Raw genomic sequence first — 17,570 nt, 5'->3', positions numbered from 1 at the left:
TCCCCATTTGACAACCTTAGTTTTGTTGACTACCCACTACTACAAATGACTGGTAAGTTCCTGCCCAATTACTTAGTAGACAGACATGGCCATGAGAAAGGCATGCTTATAGACTATTCTCCAATGATTTCCCAGCTCTGATTAACTTTTGAAGGGTCAAACACAAGTGATTCTAGGATCTGATACCATCTCTGCCATCCAAGCAGTGGCTTACTGCTTGTGGATACTCCATCACTTTTGTCTCTGGAGTGACTTTTCCATGCTGGGATAAATGCACCTTTTGCATTTCCCTTGGTCGGCTGCTAGACTTGAACTCAGGGCCTGAGTGCTGTCCCTCAGCTCTCCAACTCAAGGCTAGCACTCTGCCACTTTGAGCCTCAAAGCAACTCTGATTCCCAGTACTCTGCTGGCTGATTAGAGATGAACACTCTCACAGGGAACTTTCTCTGCCTGAGCTGGCTTCAAACTGCAGATTTCAGATCATGAGCCAACACATGAGGCCATATTACTCCAATTAAAAGCTACAAGGTGGTCAACACAGAAGTAATTTTTAAGCATGATCTTACCTGGAACCTACTAAGGGCCAAAGTTACATCTGACAAACTTGTATCATCTGTCCTTCTCTGTGGGCCTGCTGGAATCTGTTACAAAACTTATAGGCAAACTGCAATAGCAATGATTGTTTACAATCATTTTGGCAGCTCTAATTTTTCCTTTTTCCAATTTGAGCAACCTTATCTCCAAATCCATTCTTGATTTTTAAAGCCTTTTCCACTAACTTCTGCTTTAACACTTACACTTCAGCTTTCAATCACATTTGAAGAACTCGGAAACCTAGAGGCTCTGGGCACAGCCCCTTGCTCATTTTTTTGCACTGAACTCAAATGATAGTTTTTCCTTAATGCAAGAATTACAAGCACCACAATTACAAACACAAAGATCCAGACTTCAGCATCTTTGCTTTTAAAAAATGCATTCAAATTGCAAAATAGGATAGAAATCAAGTTATATCATACAAATAAACTTTGTAACCCTCTTTTTAAGACTTTTCCAAATTTTAATACATCCCAAGGTGCAGTTTTAGAAATACCAAACAAATCATCACATTGCCCATTTTACCATCAGGTTTCCAATGTCCATCTGCAAGGAACAAAGAATGGCCTCCATTGGCCTGTACTACAGAATGGGCACATACCTATTGACTCCTTAAGGACTGATGAACTGCCTTTGTGCCAGCCTACTCTTTATCCACCACGTGTGGACTCCCCCTGGGGCCTGTCTCACCACGCATGGACCAGCTAAGTTCACCCCTCACCCCTCAATCCCGAAGATAGGCACACAGGCCCATCCTAAGTGTTCCTATCCTTTCCTCTTGATCTCTGAGAAACCCAAAGCAGTTAACAGTGATAAACATTAATATCCAAATTTTCTGACATTTAGTCCCAAATTTTTAAACAGTGGAGGGAAATAACGCATTAAGATACCAATATTTTTCAACTGTAAATTAAAGAAATCTTTTGTTTAAAGTATAATTCCTCTTAAAAGCAATGCAATAATCCTTTATAACATTTGATAACACTGCAACTTGATAACTTTTTTGGAGTTTAAACTGAAACTCACCTATTTTTACATCATACTGACAGTTTTAATCTTGAACATGTTCACACTCACATGCACACACTCACATACATTTCTGCAAGAGATCTCAAAGAGACTGAGATTAGCCAATGGCTTGACCCAGGCCCTCAGCTGCCCACACCCTTGCAACTGCGTCCTTCCAGAAGGGTCTTCCTGGTCCACTGACATGAATAAACACATCTTTATCTACTTCAGCTGGACTAACGACGCTTCTCTATCTACTGTTCTTATATTACTTTAAAATAATGTATTTTCATTTAGCTTGTCAAATTTTGGAGTTGAGTGTTATGGGGTCCAGGGGAGGTACCCCAAGTGGGACTCAAACCCATATCCCTCCAGAGTCCACCACACAGAGACAGTCTCAAGCAAAGATGGATTTATTGGGGAAGTAAAAAGCAAACTGACCCGCCAGGGACGCAGCACAGACTGAAACTGCGACCCATAACAGTCCTCGAGCTGGGGTTTGTAAAGGGGTTGACGCAGGGGGTAGAGCATGCAACAATCAAGTTGAGCAAGCCATTTACAGAAGCAGAATTTTGCCATCAAATATTTGACCTAATATTTAACTGCATTTTAATAATTGCTACCAGTTTCCCTAATCAAGATGGAGTTAGCTGTACTGCCTACAACAGTGAGTAGCTAACTTTGGCACAAGTGTGCTTTGAGTTGACTTGGAAAAAAAAAATCAAGTTCTGAGAACCTGTGTTGACTGGGAGTGTGAATCAGTGGTAAAATTAGTGCCTGTTAATTCTAAGCCCTGGATTCTTCAACACTGAAGAGAGGGAGCAGCTGGAGGAGAGGGAGAAGGGGAGGGAAGGGGAGGCGGAGGCGAAGGGGGAGGGGAGAATGGAGACAGGAGAAAGCAGAGAGCAGAGAGGAGAGGAGAGAGCACCAAGGAGGAGAGAGGAGAAGGGAGGAGAAAGGAAAATGGAAAACGGAGGAAGGAGGAGAAAAGGAGAAAGAAGACTGAATGGACCGTGGGGTTAGGAGATTATCAAAATAACCATCTATTTGACTTCCTACCTTCCTTCTTTCCTTCGTTGTTTGAAATCAGGGCAAGGGCAATGCCTCGTTTTTTAATTGTAGTTATGTTTTATGTAGGTTCTGGTGTTTTGTTTGTGCTGGTCTCCACGCTCCGTCTTTTGCCCGTGCCCGTGTGCGGGATCACACACACCGACCGCCATGCCCGGTGTTCATTTCCCCTACTGTCTAATTTGTCCACTGGTGTGGCCGTGGGGGTGTGGGGAGGGGAGAGCTGAGGAAGCTGAGCCAATGCTCTCCGGGGTGAGGGTAAAGGAGGGGAAAGGGCGTTAACGGCTCCTCTCCCGGACATCAGCGAGGCAATGGCCGGGAGGACCGAGCGCGCGGGGCCCGCGTCCACACCGGGCCCGGAGCCCAGCTCGAGTCCTCCGGAGGGGGGGCGTGTGGAGCGCGAGCACCGCGGGCTCCGCAGGACGTGCGGGGAGAGCCGAGAGAGGGGTGTCGGAGGGGCCGTCCGGGGACGCGCGGGGCCCGGGGCCGAGGAGGAGCCGGGCCCGCGGCTGAGGGAGCCCCGGGGAGCCGGGCCCGCGGCTGAGGGAGCCCCGGGGAGCCGGGGCCGCGGCGGCCGGCCTCTTCCTCTCCCTGGGGGACAGCGCCGGCCCCGACGTCGCAGGCGGGTTCGTGCCAGGCGAGCCCGCCACACGTCCAGAGAAGGCGTGCCCCGGGGGAGGGCTGGGGTTCCGCTGGTGTGCGGTTTGTTCTTTTTCCCAAGCAACCTGTTACCTGCAGGGCAGAGGCGACGCGGAGGGCCGCGGGCCCGCAGGCATTCAAAATGGAAGCCTGTGTCTGTGAGCGCTGGGTTAGCGCCGGAGGGAGGGTGGGGACAGCCGGCCGGCGCACTCCGGGGAAGCGGGGACGGCGACGCCCGCACGGGGCCCCTCCGCACCGGGGCTTTCAGAAGCCGGGCGCTCCGGGCCGCCCCGGGGCACCGCGCGGCGCACGGGCTCGGCGTGGGCGGGGCGGAGCTCGGCGTGGGCGGGGCGGAGGGCGGGGCTCGGCGTGGGCGGGGCGGAGGGCGGGGCTCGGCGTGGGCGGGGCGTGGGCGGGGCGGAGGGCGGCGCTCGGCGAGGCGAGCGGAGGGCGCGCGGGAGCACGCGCAGACGCCGCCCCGCCCCGCCCCGCCCCGCCCCGCCCGCCCGCCGGGCTCTGCGTCCACCCGCCCAGGGAGCAGCCCGGACGGCGGCCGCGGTCCCCGCCATGTCTGCAGCCATGAGAGAGAGGTTCGACCGGTTCTTGCACGAGAAGAACTGCATGACTGACCTCCTGGCCAAGCTCGAGGCCAAGACCGGCGTGAACCGCAGCTTCCTCGCGCTCGGTGGGTGGCCGCGGCCGGCCGAGGGTCGGGCCCGGGAACGGCCGCGGCGGCGCGGGCGGCGCGGGAGCCCGCGGGCGGGCCGCTCGGGGAGGCCGGGGTGGCCGGGCCCGGGGCGGGGGGCGGGCGGCGGCCGCGCCGGGCCGCGTGGGGCGCGCAGGGCAGGCCCGGGCGCTGACGCGTCACCCGGGGCCCGCCCGGAGGCTCGGGGCCTCCTCGGCCCCGCGGGGATCTCCCCCGGGGAGGGCGGGCGAGGGCTGAGGGCCGCCGCGGGAGCGGCCGGGTGTCCCCCCGGGCCCCGGCGGCGCCCCACGGGCGGGCAGGCCCGACCTGCGTGGGCCCGGTCTGTCGGTCCGTCTCCCGCGAGCGGGTCCGGAGGGAAACGCCCCGAAGGCCGCGCCGCGCCGCTCGGGCGGCTCCAACCGCGTGTCCCCTCCTCCTCCCCAGGAGCCGTCGGGCTGGTGGCCCTGTACCTGGTGTTCGGGTACGGAGCGTCCCTCCTCTGCAACCTGATAGGATTCGGCTACCCGGCCTACGTCTCGTAAGTGCCCCCCCTCCCCCCGCCCCTCCCCCCGGGGCCCGGGGCGGACCCGCACCTCCCCGGGGCGGCGCCGGCGGGGCCCACCGCTTCCCGGGACACGGTGCGGAGCTCTCCCTTCATCCCCGAGCTGCCCGCCAGCCCCAGGTGTTTTTCATTGCGCTGTTTCTCACGGGAGAATAACCAGGAGTGTTAGAGCCTGCCTTTGGTGGGGAGATTGCAACAGGTGTGTGTGTGTGTGTGTGTATACATGTATACATGTATGTACACATGTACCTATGTATATACATGTATACATATGTATGCGTGTATAGTATACAGGCATACATATAGGGAGCTAACTGCCTTCCTAGTCATTTTAATGGATATCCCAACTTGTTTGTGTCCATATTTCACCATATGTTTGTGTCCATAGACAATAAATCCCTATCCATTAGGACTTCCTTAATTCAAAAGTATGTTAAATCAGTTCAAGGAGAAGGGACAGTGCTCAGCCTCAGAGTTCAAGCACCATGACTGACCAAAAAACCAAACAGAAAAAGCCAAACAAAAAAACCCCAAACCAACTTGTACATCACTGTATCTGTGGTGACAGACAAAATAACCCCATAGTACATTCACTTACTTGCCTCTTTTGTGTATGTACTTACAGTTCTTTTAGGACGGCTCTGAAGCCTTTTCTTTAAAGATTTTATTGATAGCCTTTAGAACTGATTTTGAGTGGTAGTTTGGTAACTGCCTTGCCACTTATTATTAAACCAGTAAAAAAAAAAATAATGAATTTTTTAAAATATTGAATAACATAAACTTCTTTGTGCCATTTAATATATAACCAAGTACAACATAAGTTTCTGTGTTAGTGTGATTAGATTATCTTTGTGACTGAAAGGTGCATAGAACGCAAATATATTTCTCCTTGACCAGAAGCGGATTGATGCTAGGCAAGGCCATTTTCAAAAGTGTGCTTAAGCCAGCTAATTCAGCTTTGTCATTTGCTTGTGGTCATTCTTTATTCGTTTTCTTCATAGCCAGGTTGACACAGTTCTTTTTACTTACAAGACTGAATGCTTCTATCAGTTGCTAGAAATTTTACTACAGCTGAGAGACAGTGACATATGGAATATATCTTAATAGGAGTTGGAAAGATCTTAAGAATAAAGAGGATTTAATTAAGCAAAAATTTAGGAAATTTAAGGAATATCTGTAGATTAGTATTCCTTTTGTAAGCTTTAGCTCTTTATAAATCAACATAAAAACTATAGGGAATTAAGTGGTGGTTTCTGTGTACTTGAACTTATTCCTAAAAGAGTGGAGAGTTCATTGCGCATTGGAGTCATTTGAGAAGCTTTAAAAAATATTGATGGGGGTGCTGGGAATATGGCCTAGTGCTCCCCTCGTATACATGAAGCCCCAGGTTCGATTCCTCAGCACCACATACATAGAATACGGCCAGAGTGCTATCCTTGACCAAAAGGAAGCCAGGGACAGTGGTCAGGCCCTGAGTTCAAGGACTGGCAAAAAAAAAGAAAAAAACAGGAAAAAAAATATATTGATGGGGCTGGGAATGTGGCTTAGTGGTAGAGTGCTTGCCTGCTGTGCATGATTGCTCAGTACCACATAAACAGGAAACACCAGCTCAGGTGGTAGAGTACTAGAAGAAGCTCAGAGACAGTCCCCAGGCCCTAAGTTCAAGCCCCAACAATGGCCCCCCTCCCCACCAACAAAACAAAATTGATGGCTGCTTAGCTGTCACCCCAGTGGATTCAGATTTAAATAGTCTGGGGTGTTGCATGGGTTTGCAATTTTTAAAAGCTCCTCAATCTTTTATAATTTTAAAGGATTCCAATGTGCAGTCAATTTTAAGAACCCAGTGTTGTAGAGTAGAAGTAGTAATCACACACAAGAGTGCTTTTACATATGAGGATCAGGTGAGAGAAGGGGAAAATGGCCTTCTGAGTAGAGAGGATTACAGGCATGAGTCACTGGTGCCCAGCCAAGACTCCATCTCTCCCTCTCCCTCCCTCCCTCTCTCTCCCTCTCCTCTCCCTCCCTCCCTCTCTCCCTCTTTCTCCCTCTCTCCCCCTCTCCCTTGTTGGTAGGGGGGTGGTGGTGTTTGAACTCTGGGCCTGGGCCCTGTCCCAGAGCTCTTCAGCTTAAGGCTAGCGATCTACCGGTTTTCTGCTGGTTAATTGGAGGTAAGAGTCTCACAGACTTTCCTGCCCAGGCTGGTTTTGGACTGCAGCCCTCAAATCTCAGCCTCCTGAGTAGCTAGGATTACAGGCGTGTGCCACCCGTGCCTAGATGACCCCATCTCTTAATACTATATAGTTTCCAACTTATGACTTTGGAGGGAACCAGCATTCAGTCCATAACAGTTACGTCATTTTATTCTCTATGCCTCTTGTAATTCTTTTTATATTCTCTAGCCAATTAGTTCCCAAAATATGGGTTTATCTATTTAGCAAATATTAGATGCCAGCCATATGCAAGGCACTATAGTAATACTTAAGATATGGCAGAGAATAAAGTAGACTCTGTTCTCTGTGAATAAACAACTGGTCTGGGAAAGTTGGAAAAAAGGTAAGGAACAGGTAAAGTAGTGACAGTATGATTAAACCCCTTAAAAGAAAATACATGGGATGCTGTATGCTAGAGAATAAAAGGAAAGATTCTTTGGATATATCTACAATACTAATTAAGGCTTGAGGAATGGGAAGGGTGACTGAGAGCAGAGCCAGATAGAGGAGGTAGAGTGTGCCCCTAGGTAGCAGACAGCCTGCTTCTGTGACAGGCAAGGGGTGGGAGAGGGGGTTGCCAGTGGGCAGGGATGGAACCATGTACATGTCATTCCAGAAGGAGTTTGACTTTTTTTTTCTGATTGGCTCAGTTGACATGATATAACGTACCTTTTAAAGTAAGTATAAATGGCTGCTGGGACCGCTAGAAAGAATTGGTTATCTTGCCAAACGATTGTCAGAAATTTTATTTCCTTTTCTCAACTTTCAGCTTTTGTTTTTGCTATTTCTTCCCCTTGGACCATCATAGAGAGAGAGAGACAGATTGTCTAATAATTCAGAGAAGCTTATTTACCCTTCTACCTTTTCACATTACCCACTCACTTGGGAAACACATAGGTGAACATTGAATGCTCCTGAAAGCAGGATGGGCCTCCCTGGACACTGGGGCCTTCAGACAAGCTGAAGACGTGGCTGCTGACTACTGCGGGCAACGAGTGTCTTCTCTGTGTGCTCCCTTCCCACTAGGTATAATTCCAGCTTTTTAAGAGCAGGCTTTGTAATCCCTCTCTGACTTCTGTTTTCAGACTTTGGGGCTACCTTGTATAGATAATTGGAAGTCTAATTCCAGCCTTCTTGTTATCAAGAACTGTTGACAGAATTATCTTAATCTCTTTGCTTCTTTCTATTACTGATAAAAGAAGGCTGATTACTAGATAATAATAGAAATCTCTATTATAAAGGTAGACATAACCCATTCTCTTTTAGCTGAAAAATAGTTTGTATACCACCGTGCCATGTGGCTTGTAGTTGACAAAGTTGTACAAATACCAGCACTCTCTAGTTCGAAAACATCTCTTACCGTGAAACTTTTTCTCCTATCTCCACATCTAGTAATCATTAATTTACTTTCTGTCTCTATGAATCTGTTTTGGACATGTCATATAAACGGTACACTTTTATTTTTAATAGCATTGCCCAAATCAGTCTTGCTGAGACCTGTGAAAAATACAGTGCTGAGCTGAGCTGCACCTTCATACAATCCTTTTTTTGAGACCCAAGATGACCCCTGCCTGGTGTAGTTCCCGAGGGTGGTGCTAGTCCAGCCAGGAATGTTAGTCTTGTCCCTGAGGAATTGTGAGGCAAAAATCTAATGAATCAATTTTCTATTTTTATTTTTGTCTTGAAGTGAGAGGGAAGTGGGAGGATTGGCTTTCTGTCCTTGGCTTTTTGTTTTAAAAGTTTTTGTAAAAAACCTGTTATTTTCTCTCTTTTCATATATTTCTTAAGAATCTTAAGCGAGATATGTAGCACAGTTCCTCTAGTTTTTGCTTGTTTCCTTCAGTACTGAGGACTGAACCCACTTGGGAGACAGGCGCTTTCCACCACTGAGCTACACAGCCCATTTTAGTTTGAAAAGGGACAGAAAAAGCCAAAGTACTTCCCAAGGTCACACAGAGGTCAGGCTTGGTTGAAATCCTCAGTTACTATAGAGGAATGTAAAAGCACATGTAGAGACATGCTGGTGCCAGTCTGGAAATTTGTTTAAAGTCCCAACACTGGAATTTACGTTTAGTTTTGTTTGCCAATGCTTTTGAAATTTCATACCCACTCCAGTGATGTGTTAATTTGTGAATGTCTTTTCCAGTCCTTTTTTTTTTGGCCAGTCCTGGGGCTTGGACTCAGGGCCTGAGCACTGTCCCTGGCTTCTTCTTGCTCAAGGCTAGCACTCTGCCGCTTGAGCCACAGCGCCACTTCTGGCTATTTTCTGTATATGTGGTGCTGGGGAATTGAACCCAGGGCCTCATGTATATGAGGCAGGTACTCTTGCCACTAGGCCATATCCCCAGCCCCTTTTCCAGTCCATTTTAAACTCTAGCTACAGCTACAAAAATTTTAGTCTCTGCATTGCTGCTGGACACATGTATGGCATTTTATTTTTAAAATTATATATATATATATATACACATATCTAGTCTAAGGACTTTACAGACATAGCTCTTTTAATGTTCATAACAACGTAACCCTATTAGTTAAATACTATTATTCTTATTTTTACTGATGTGGAAAGAGAAGTTAACAAGTTAAGTGAGACGGGTATTTGAACCCAAGGATCTTGGGTTCACACTTGCGAGGCAAGCACTCCACCACTTGAGCCACTCTCAAGCCCCAAAGGCTGTGTTTTGCTTCCTATGTTATAGTATTTCAAATGTGGCTCTTTGAATGTCCCACGTTCTCTAACCTCACGAAGAGAAGAAAAATACACTATTTAGTGTTAACTTTTTGTTTTGTCAAATTGACCCTAACAACATACTACCTTTCTGTTTTTCCCTTCTCAGATAAGGTACTGTCATTCTGAATAATAATCTGCACACACTCATTGGTATGTTTTGTGAATGTTAACTAGATTACTAATAATTTCTTTTTCTGACAGCAGCAATATATATGTATATTAATAGTCACATGTAGAGACTCCCTGTTTTAGTAGTGCAGGCCCATTTGAAATGAAGATCACACTTGAATTGGATTTAGTTCTAGGTCAAGAACTGAGTCTCAGAGGGAGATGTTTGATTAGCTCAGAAAGAGGTTGTGAGTGTAATTAAGAAACAGCCATTGTTAGAATATCTACATGACTTGTAAAACAGCCACAAGTAAAAGCTCCAGCATCATTATAGCTAATGACTCACAGCAGCTAAAGTGAGAATGTATTATGAAATAGATGAAAAAATTTCAATCTATTTGTGTAAGGTTTACAGTGACAGACTTTGAAAGAGGTTCCTCATCCAGAGGCAGGTTTATGAAAGTTCCTGTGTTGTGTCTTGACAGTGGTGAGCCAAACACTTTCATTTTGCAACAAGTCTGCTAAGACAGACTTAAGCTGCTTTGTTGTTCTGGTACTTGTAGTTTTCTTCCTGGACTCATTACTAAGGGGTGTGTTTGTTTTCTTGTGGTTTTCAGAGAACCTGTAATTACTATGTTTTCTTCTTTTTTACTCAGGAGAACTTGAGAACAGATAAGTTTTCTACTAAGCTGCTTATGTTCCTTTTACACATAGAGCTTTTTCTCTCCCATTTGCTGTCTATTCTTTGTTAAAATGCTTAAGAGTGGCACAAAGCACATCCGCATGCTACCTTTCTGAGTATTATGAAGCACAAAGCAAATGTGGCCTTCTGGAAAACTGTGTGCTCGTGCCAAAAACATAACTGACATTCTGAAAATTGTAACTTAACATTAAAATCTTAAACATTGGGGGCTGGGGATATGGCCTAGTGGCAAGAGTGCTTGCCTCGTATACATGAGGCCCTAGGTTCGATTCCCCAGCACCACATATACAGAAAATTGCCAGAAGTGGCGCTGTGGCTCAAGTGGCAGAGTGCTAGCCTTGAGCAAGAAGAAGCCAGGGACGGTGCTCAGGCCCTGAGTCCAAGCCCCAGGACTGGCAAAAAAAAAAAAAAAAAAAATCTTAAACATTTTACTCTTTACAGTTGTTTAATTTTTCCTCTTTACTACAAATATTGCCAAGCTATTTTAAGATGAGGGTATTGTAGGAAAAAGAAAATGTACTAAAAATATTCTTATACAAATTTGTGACCATTTTTGTAGCTTAATTAAAGCCATTGTTTTGGGATTTTCCCTCCCTGCCTGTGCCATAAAGAAAAGAAAGCTTTAAGGAACAGATAAAATGATTTTAAATTATTTATTGATGATCTGAGTTTCTGGGCATTGAAGTAGTTGTGAAGGGGACCCCATACCTAACACTGTGTTCTAGAATGTTACCTATAAGCTTCTTTGAACTTTCCACTTTTATGAAACTTGATCTGTTTGTCCTTTCTTTCAAAGCTGCCCTCTTCAGGAGAAGTTCTCTTTTTCAGGATTGATTTTGAGTGAGAATCTAGTACTTTAAGTAGTTTTTAAAACAAGCATAAACATAACTATATCTTAACTAATTTAGTGACTATTGCTAATTGATTACTTATGGTGAATAGAGAATTATCATAAAGTTTAAAAATAATTTCAAAATCACTGAGATAGCAAAATACAACTAAGAGCTGAAGAAACCTATCCTGATTGAATTGTCACTTGCTCCTTTTTCTGATTCATGGGCAGAGCGCTTATAGCCCCTCACACATAGCATGCACACACATATATCCTGCCGGTTCTGATAGTTGGGCCAGGTGATCTGGGTAAGGGATCACTTGTGTGTCAGGTAACTCTAGACTTGCTCTCTACTTCTTGATATCTTGATGGGCCCTCTTAAGAAAGTACACTTTAGGTTGTTTCTCATCTAGGTTGTGAGGTTCTTGCATTTAAGTTAAACATATTTGGGGCTGGGAATGTGGCCTAGAGGTAGAGTACTTGCCTGGCATGCATGAAGTCCTGGGTTTGATTTCTTAGCACCACATAAACAGAAAAAGCTGGAAGTGTGGCGCTGTGGCTCAAGAGATAGAGTGCTAGCCTTGAGCAAAAAGAAGCCAAGGACAGTGCTCAGGCCCTGAGTTTAAGCCCCAGGACTGGCAAAAAAACCCACGAAACATTTTTGGGGGTGGTACTGGGGATCGAACCTAGTACCATGTACATAAAAGGCAGGTGCTTTACCACTGTGCTACATTCCCAGACCTTGGTGTTGTTTTTTTTAATATTTGTTTGTTGGTCATGGACTTGAACTGGGCACTGTCCCTAAGCTTTTTTTCACTTAAGGCTAGCACTCTACCACTGTGAGCCATAGGGCCACTTCCAGTTTTCTGTTGATGAATTGGAGAAAAATATTTCCTGGACTTTCCTTCCGGGGCTGGCTTTAAACTACAATCCTTAGACCTCAGCCTCCTGTGTAGCTAGTATTACAGGCATGAGCCACTGGCTCCTGAATCCTTGGTATTTCTTTGTTTGGGGTGTGTGTGTGTGTGTGTGTGTGTGTGTGTGTGTGTGTGTGTGTGTGTGTGTGTGTTTTAGACAGGGATTGCTGTGTAGCTCAGGCTGGCCTCAAACTTGGAATTTTCCTTCCTCCTGCCTCCTGAGTGCTGGGATTATAGGTGTGAACCAACATGACCAGATTAAGTTAAATTTTATGGTACCATACTTGACATACATTCATAGAACCAATAGTTTTATTGACAAATGGTTGTCCTAATAGGATTTGCCTTTGAATTTAACTTATTGCATAGTATAGTATGTGCATTATTCATTGTTCATTTATGTTAGAGTGCTTGCTTACCAGGTATGAAACCCTGAGTTCAAACCCCAGTGCTACCAACATAGTTACTTGATCCTGTAAGAGATACTATCTTACAGTAAAGGAGCATAGTATCCTCTTTCACTTTTTTTGTATAGACATTTTAGAACATAGTTTCCATATGCTTAAGAAGCATAACGATCTTCTAGTTATATCTTTTTTTGTTGTTTTGGTATGGAGATGCATAGTACAAACAGTTTCAGTTCGTTTCTTGCCTGTTAGTCATCTCTTGCTCTCACTGAAGAGCACATAATTTTTTTTTTTTTGCTATGCAGAAAAAAACCTTTCCCCATTGGCATAGAAACAAAGTAGTGGTTTTGTTGTAAAATATATGATTTCTTTTCCTTATATGAAGCACTGATACAGAAAAATCATTTTTGAGTTGTCAGAAACTCCTATGCATTTAGCTGTGGTGGATGACCATATTATTTCTGCTGTAACAAAAAGGATAATAAACCTTATGGTCCTATATTCATATTCAAGCTTCAGACAATCCACATTGAACACTAGAATATTTGCTATTAAACATTACTTAGCATATCAAAAATTAAACATAGAGCGGATGGATCAGAGGCAAATTTATTTCTGTCATTTCCTACTAACACACCCTTACCTTTGTTGTATGTGTGCTGGTCCTGGGGCTTGAACTCAGGACCTGGGAGCTATCCCTGAGCTGTTTTGCTCAGGACTAGCACTCTTATCACTTGAGCCACAGCTTTACTTCTGGCTTCTTGGTGGCTAATTGGAGAGAAGAGTGTCACAGACTTTTCTGCCCAGTCTGACTTCAAACTGTGACCCTCAGGTCTTAGCTTCCTGAGTGGCTAGGATTATAGGCATAAGCCACTGGCACCTAGCTTTTATTTATTGATTTATTTTTTTATTTTAATGAGCCACTTGTTTGGATACTTTCTCCAGTAATATAATTGACTTTTTACAATACTCATGGATGAGGGAGAATTGGTAAAATCAATGCTTTGAAGACATACTGTTTGTGAATTCTATGTAAATTATAATGTTTTGGGTTTTTTTTGTTTTTGTTTTTTGCCACTCCTTGGGCTTTAATGCAGGGCCTGAGTGTCGAGGGCCTGGCTTCTTTTCTACCACTTGAGCCACAGTGCCGCTTACGGCTTTTTCTGTTTCTGTGGTACTGAGGCATCAAACCCTGGGCTTCCTGCGTGCCAGGCAAGCACTCTACTGCTAAGCCACATTCTTAGCCTTATGATGACTTTCTATGAGCCATGTGCAGGTGGTAGATATCTCAGCATATTGGGTATGAGTATTCAGAAGCATACTTAGGTGGAACTGATCATTAGTAGGTATATTACTCCTTGGGCAAACAGCCCAACTTTCATAAACTCAGTTTTCTCATATGTAAAAGGGGACGATAACATGTCAAACAGGATAGAATTTTCTGTAAGTTCTTCCTTAAGGGTGCTTACCTTTATTAACAATAAAAAGAAACTGAATCATACCTATGGTTCTTTAACTTGAACTCACAGACCTTTTAAGCAATTTCAGGAAAAACCTCCCAGTCATATTTTCTTTTACTCTTTCACTCCCTCAAATATGTTGTGGCTTGGCTCTGAAACTGCCTTTTACAAGATTTTTAGGTCCCTGAGCTCATTTTGGTCCTTGACTCCAGGGTTTAAATTACTATCAGATGTATTATTTTGACTTTTGTTTTTTTTCAGTAGTGGAATTGATTCAGGGCCTTGTGCTTCCTAGGTAAGCACTTTACCACTGAGCAATGCCTCTAGTCTTGTTGTGAAGGTTTGTGTTGTGTTTTTCTTTTTTGGAGGGCGGGTGTTGTATTAAACTCAGTGCGTATGCTAGGCAGGTGCTTGACCACTTGAGCCATGTCTATTGTTTTTTTAATAGAGCCTCACTGTTTCTGCCTAGTCTGGACCAGACTGAAACCCCCCTATTTACATTTCCTGTACATCAGGGACGATAGATAGGCTCAACCACACGGCTTGTCATAATTTTTTGTTGGGGGAAGGGGGAGTCAGTCATAGGGCTTGAACTCAGGACCTGGGAGCTATCTGAGCTGTTTTGCTCAAGGCTAGCAGTCTATCACTTGAGCCACAGCACCACTTCCGGTTTTCTGGTGGTTAATTGGAGATAAAAGACTCATGGCTTTTCCTGCGTGAGCTGGTTTTGAACCATAATCCTCAAATCTCAGCCTCCTGAGTAGCTAGGATTATAGGTATGGCTTGTCGTAATTTTTTAAATGAATTTACAGTAATAAATATTAGATAAAAATGGGTAGTATATTTGACGTATTATGTTTCATATTTGCAAACTGCTTAACCTTTTTTGCATGATTCTGGGAGTCAAACCCAGGGCCTCATACCCATTACTTTTAAAATAACTTTAAAAAAAATAGATTTTTACATTCATTACCTTACTTATGTAACTGTAACCTCCCTGTTCATCACCTTTACAATAAAGACATTTAAAAAAAGAACAAGGCCTCACCAAAAAGTAAAAATTAAAAATAATCAATTTCATTAAAGCATACCCTTGTTGAGAGTAATTTTAGATTTATAGTAAAATTGAGCAAAAAGTACCGGTATTTTTCCCTTATACCTCTTGCCCCCGTGCATAGGCACCTCTACTGGACACCTCCCTACCAGTAAGCTATGTGTGTTGATGAACCTATGTTGACTCATTGTTGTCACCCAACTTCCTTAGAAAATGTATAGCTTAGGGCCGGGATGTTGCTCATGCAGAGTGCCTGCCTGACAAGTGAAAGGTCCTAGATTCAATTCTGATGCCAGACAAGAAAAGGGCTGGGAGTGTGGCTCAAGCTGTACATAGTTCAAGTGAGTCAATTTTTTTTTTGTGTGTGTGCTAGGGCTTGAACTCGGGGCCTGGGTGCTGACCCCGAACTTTTTTGCTCGAGGCTAGCACTTTACCATTTGAGCCATAGCTCTACTTCCTGCCTTTTTGGTAACTAGTTGGGGATATGTGTCTCAGATTTTTCTGCCCAGTCTGGCTTTGAACTGAGATACTCAGATCTCAGCCTCCTGGGTAGGATGACAGGTATAAGCCACCTGCTGTGTGATAGGTTGGATACTTCTCTAATGCATGTGTATGTTCTGAAGGCCTTTTTTTTATGTCTATTGTTAAGAAGTCTGTAAGAAAATCATTAGGTGTTTCCTCAAGAGAGAAACCAAATGAACATGTCTGATGTTCACTTGACTGTTTTTAACAAGCCCTAAAGAGACAATTAGTCTCATAGGAAGTAGTAGTTATAGAAAGTCTGGTAGACTTTTTTTTTTTTTTTTAATGCTACTAGAAAAGCAGGGGCTTTATGCTGCTAGACAAGCTCTATCACTTAAATGTGTCTCCTGTCTTTTGCTCTGATTTTTATTTACTTATTGCCAGTCCTGGGGCTTGAGTTTTTTGCTCAAGGCTAGCACTTCGCCATTTGAGTCACCTCCATTTCTGGCTTTTTGGTGCTTAATTGGAGGTAAGTATCATGGACTTTCCTGCCTGGGCTAGCTTTGAACTGGGATCCTCAGATCTCAGCCTCCCGAGTAGCTAGGATTATAGGTCTGAAACACCAGTGCCTGGCTTGCTCTGGTTATTTTTGAGATATTTGGTATTTTTGATGGGGCCAGGTTACATTGTGACCCCCCCCCCCCCCGTTTACATTACTATCATATCTAGGATATCAAGCCTATGCCATTGTGCCCAGCTTTTTCTGTTGCGATAGGATCTCTTTGCCTGGTCTCCCCTGGAACCGTGATACTCCTGATTTCCGCCTCCTGAATAGCTAGGATTACAGGTTGTGATCCAGGAGTGCTGGGCTGAGTTATTTTGTTTTAACTTTTGTAGTATTACTATATGTTGTTGCAATGTATTAACATGGAAACTTTTGAATTTATATTGTTGATAGTTTAGTCATGGAATGTTTTGGTTCACATACTAAAACCTTAAGTGATAAATATATAATTTATCTGCCCAGGATAAATGTATAATAAACACATTTTTATTATACTAATAATTTAAAACATCCACTTAACTGTAGAATAGCCATACTAAACCAAATAAAATACAGAGGAAAACAAAATCTTACACATTCTTTGGTTAACATGTCTACCCTTTTCCTTTGGCCTTTTATATCAGTTAGCCTCTGTCTGTGGAGAAGTTGAGCTCAGAGTCTTGTGATTGGTAGGCAGGCTCTCTACCACTTAAGCCATGCCCTCAGCCCTTTCTGCTTTTAGATTTTTATTTTTTTATTTTTTTATTTTGCCAATCCTGGAGTTTGTACTCAGGGCCTGAGCACTGTCGCTGGCTTCCTTTTGCTCAAGGCTAGCATGCTACCTCTTGAGCCACAGCACCACTTCTGGCTTTTTTGCTTATGTGGTGCTGAGGAATCGAACCCAGGGCTTCATGCATGCTACACGAGTACTCTCCTGCTAAACCACATTCCCAGCCCTTGCTTTTAGTTTTTTTGTTTTGTTTTGTTTTGTTGCCAGTCCTGGTCCTTGGACTCAGGGCCTGAGCACTGTCCCTGGCTTCTTTTTGCTCAAGGCTAGCACTCTGCCACTAGAGCCACAGCACGACTTCTGGCTTTTTCTATATATGTGGTGCTGAGGAATCGAACCCAGGGCTTCATGCATATGAGGCAAGCACTCTTCCCAGCCCTTTAGTTATTTTTTAAAATAAATTTTGTTTTGTTTTTATGCCAACTCATTGGATGATGATCCTATTTATACCTTCTGTATGGTACCACCTATGGTCTTTTTTTTTTTTTGGTTGTTTCGGTTGAGATGGACTCTTTTTGCCACAAGTGGACTCAAACCATGATCCTCCCAATGTCCACCAGAGCAGCTGGGATTATAGGAATGTTCCACTGTCTGGGCTCCCCGTGGTTATTTTTTTAAATACATATATGCACAGACATATGCATGTACCACTGCTTCTAATTATCTTTACAAGGGCTTTCTTAGTGGGTGACTCAGCATGATTCAGCAGCCTGTGTCTTTGAGGAGCTGCTCACTACCTTACGAATGTAACTGTAACCCCTCTGTACATCACCTTGACAATACAAATTTTTTAACAAAT

The 17,570-nt window shown here is 44.4% G+C and overlaps 1 protein-coding gene across 1 annotated transcript in view; it reads left to right on the top strand.

Moving 5' to 3' along the window:
• Window positions 1–3,806: 3,806 nt before the first annotated feature.
• Window positions 3,807–17,570, top strand: part of Reep5 (receptor accessory protein 5) — a 30,046-nt gene continuing 16,282 nt past the window's right edge. Inside the window, exons 1-2 of the mRNA XM_048331288.1 lie at window positions 3,807–3,994; window positions 4,439–4,532. Of these exons, the coding sequence (XP_048187245.1) occupies window positions 3,877–3,994; window positions 4,439–4,532 (212 nt within the window). The 5' untranslated portion in view covers window positions 3,807–3,876. The remainder of the gene's footprint in view (window positions 3,995–4,438; window positions 4,533–17,570) is intronic.

Source organism: Perognathus longimembris, chromosome 22 (genome assembly GCF_023159225.1).
Source record: "Perognathus longimembris pacificus isolate PPM17 chromosome 22, ASM2315922v1, whole genome shotgun sequence".
Lineage (NCBI taxonomy): Eukaryota > Metazoa > Chordata > Mammalia > Rodentia > Heteromyidae > Perognathus > Perognathus longimembris.
Note: the sequence above shows the minus strand (reverse complement) of the source record. Positions and strands in the feature narration are given on the sequence as shown.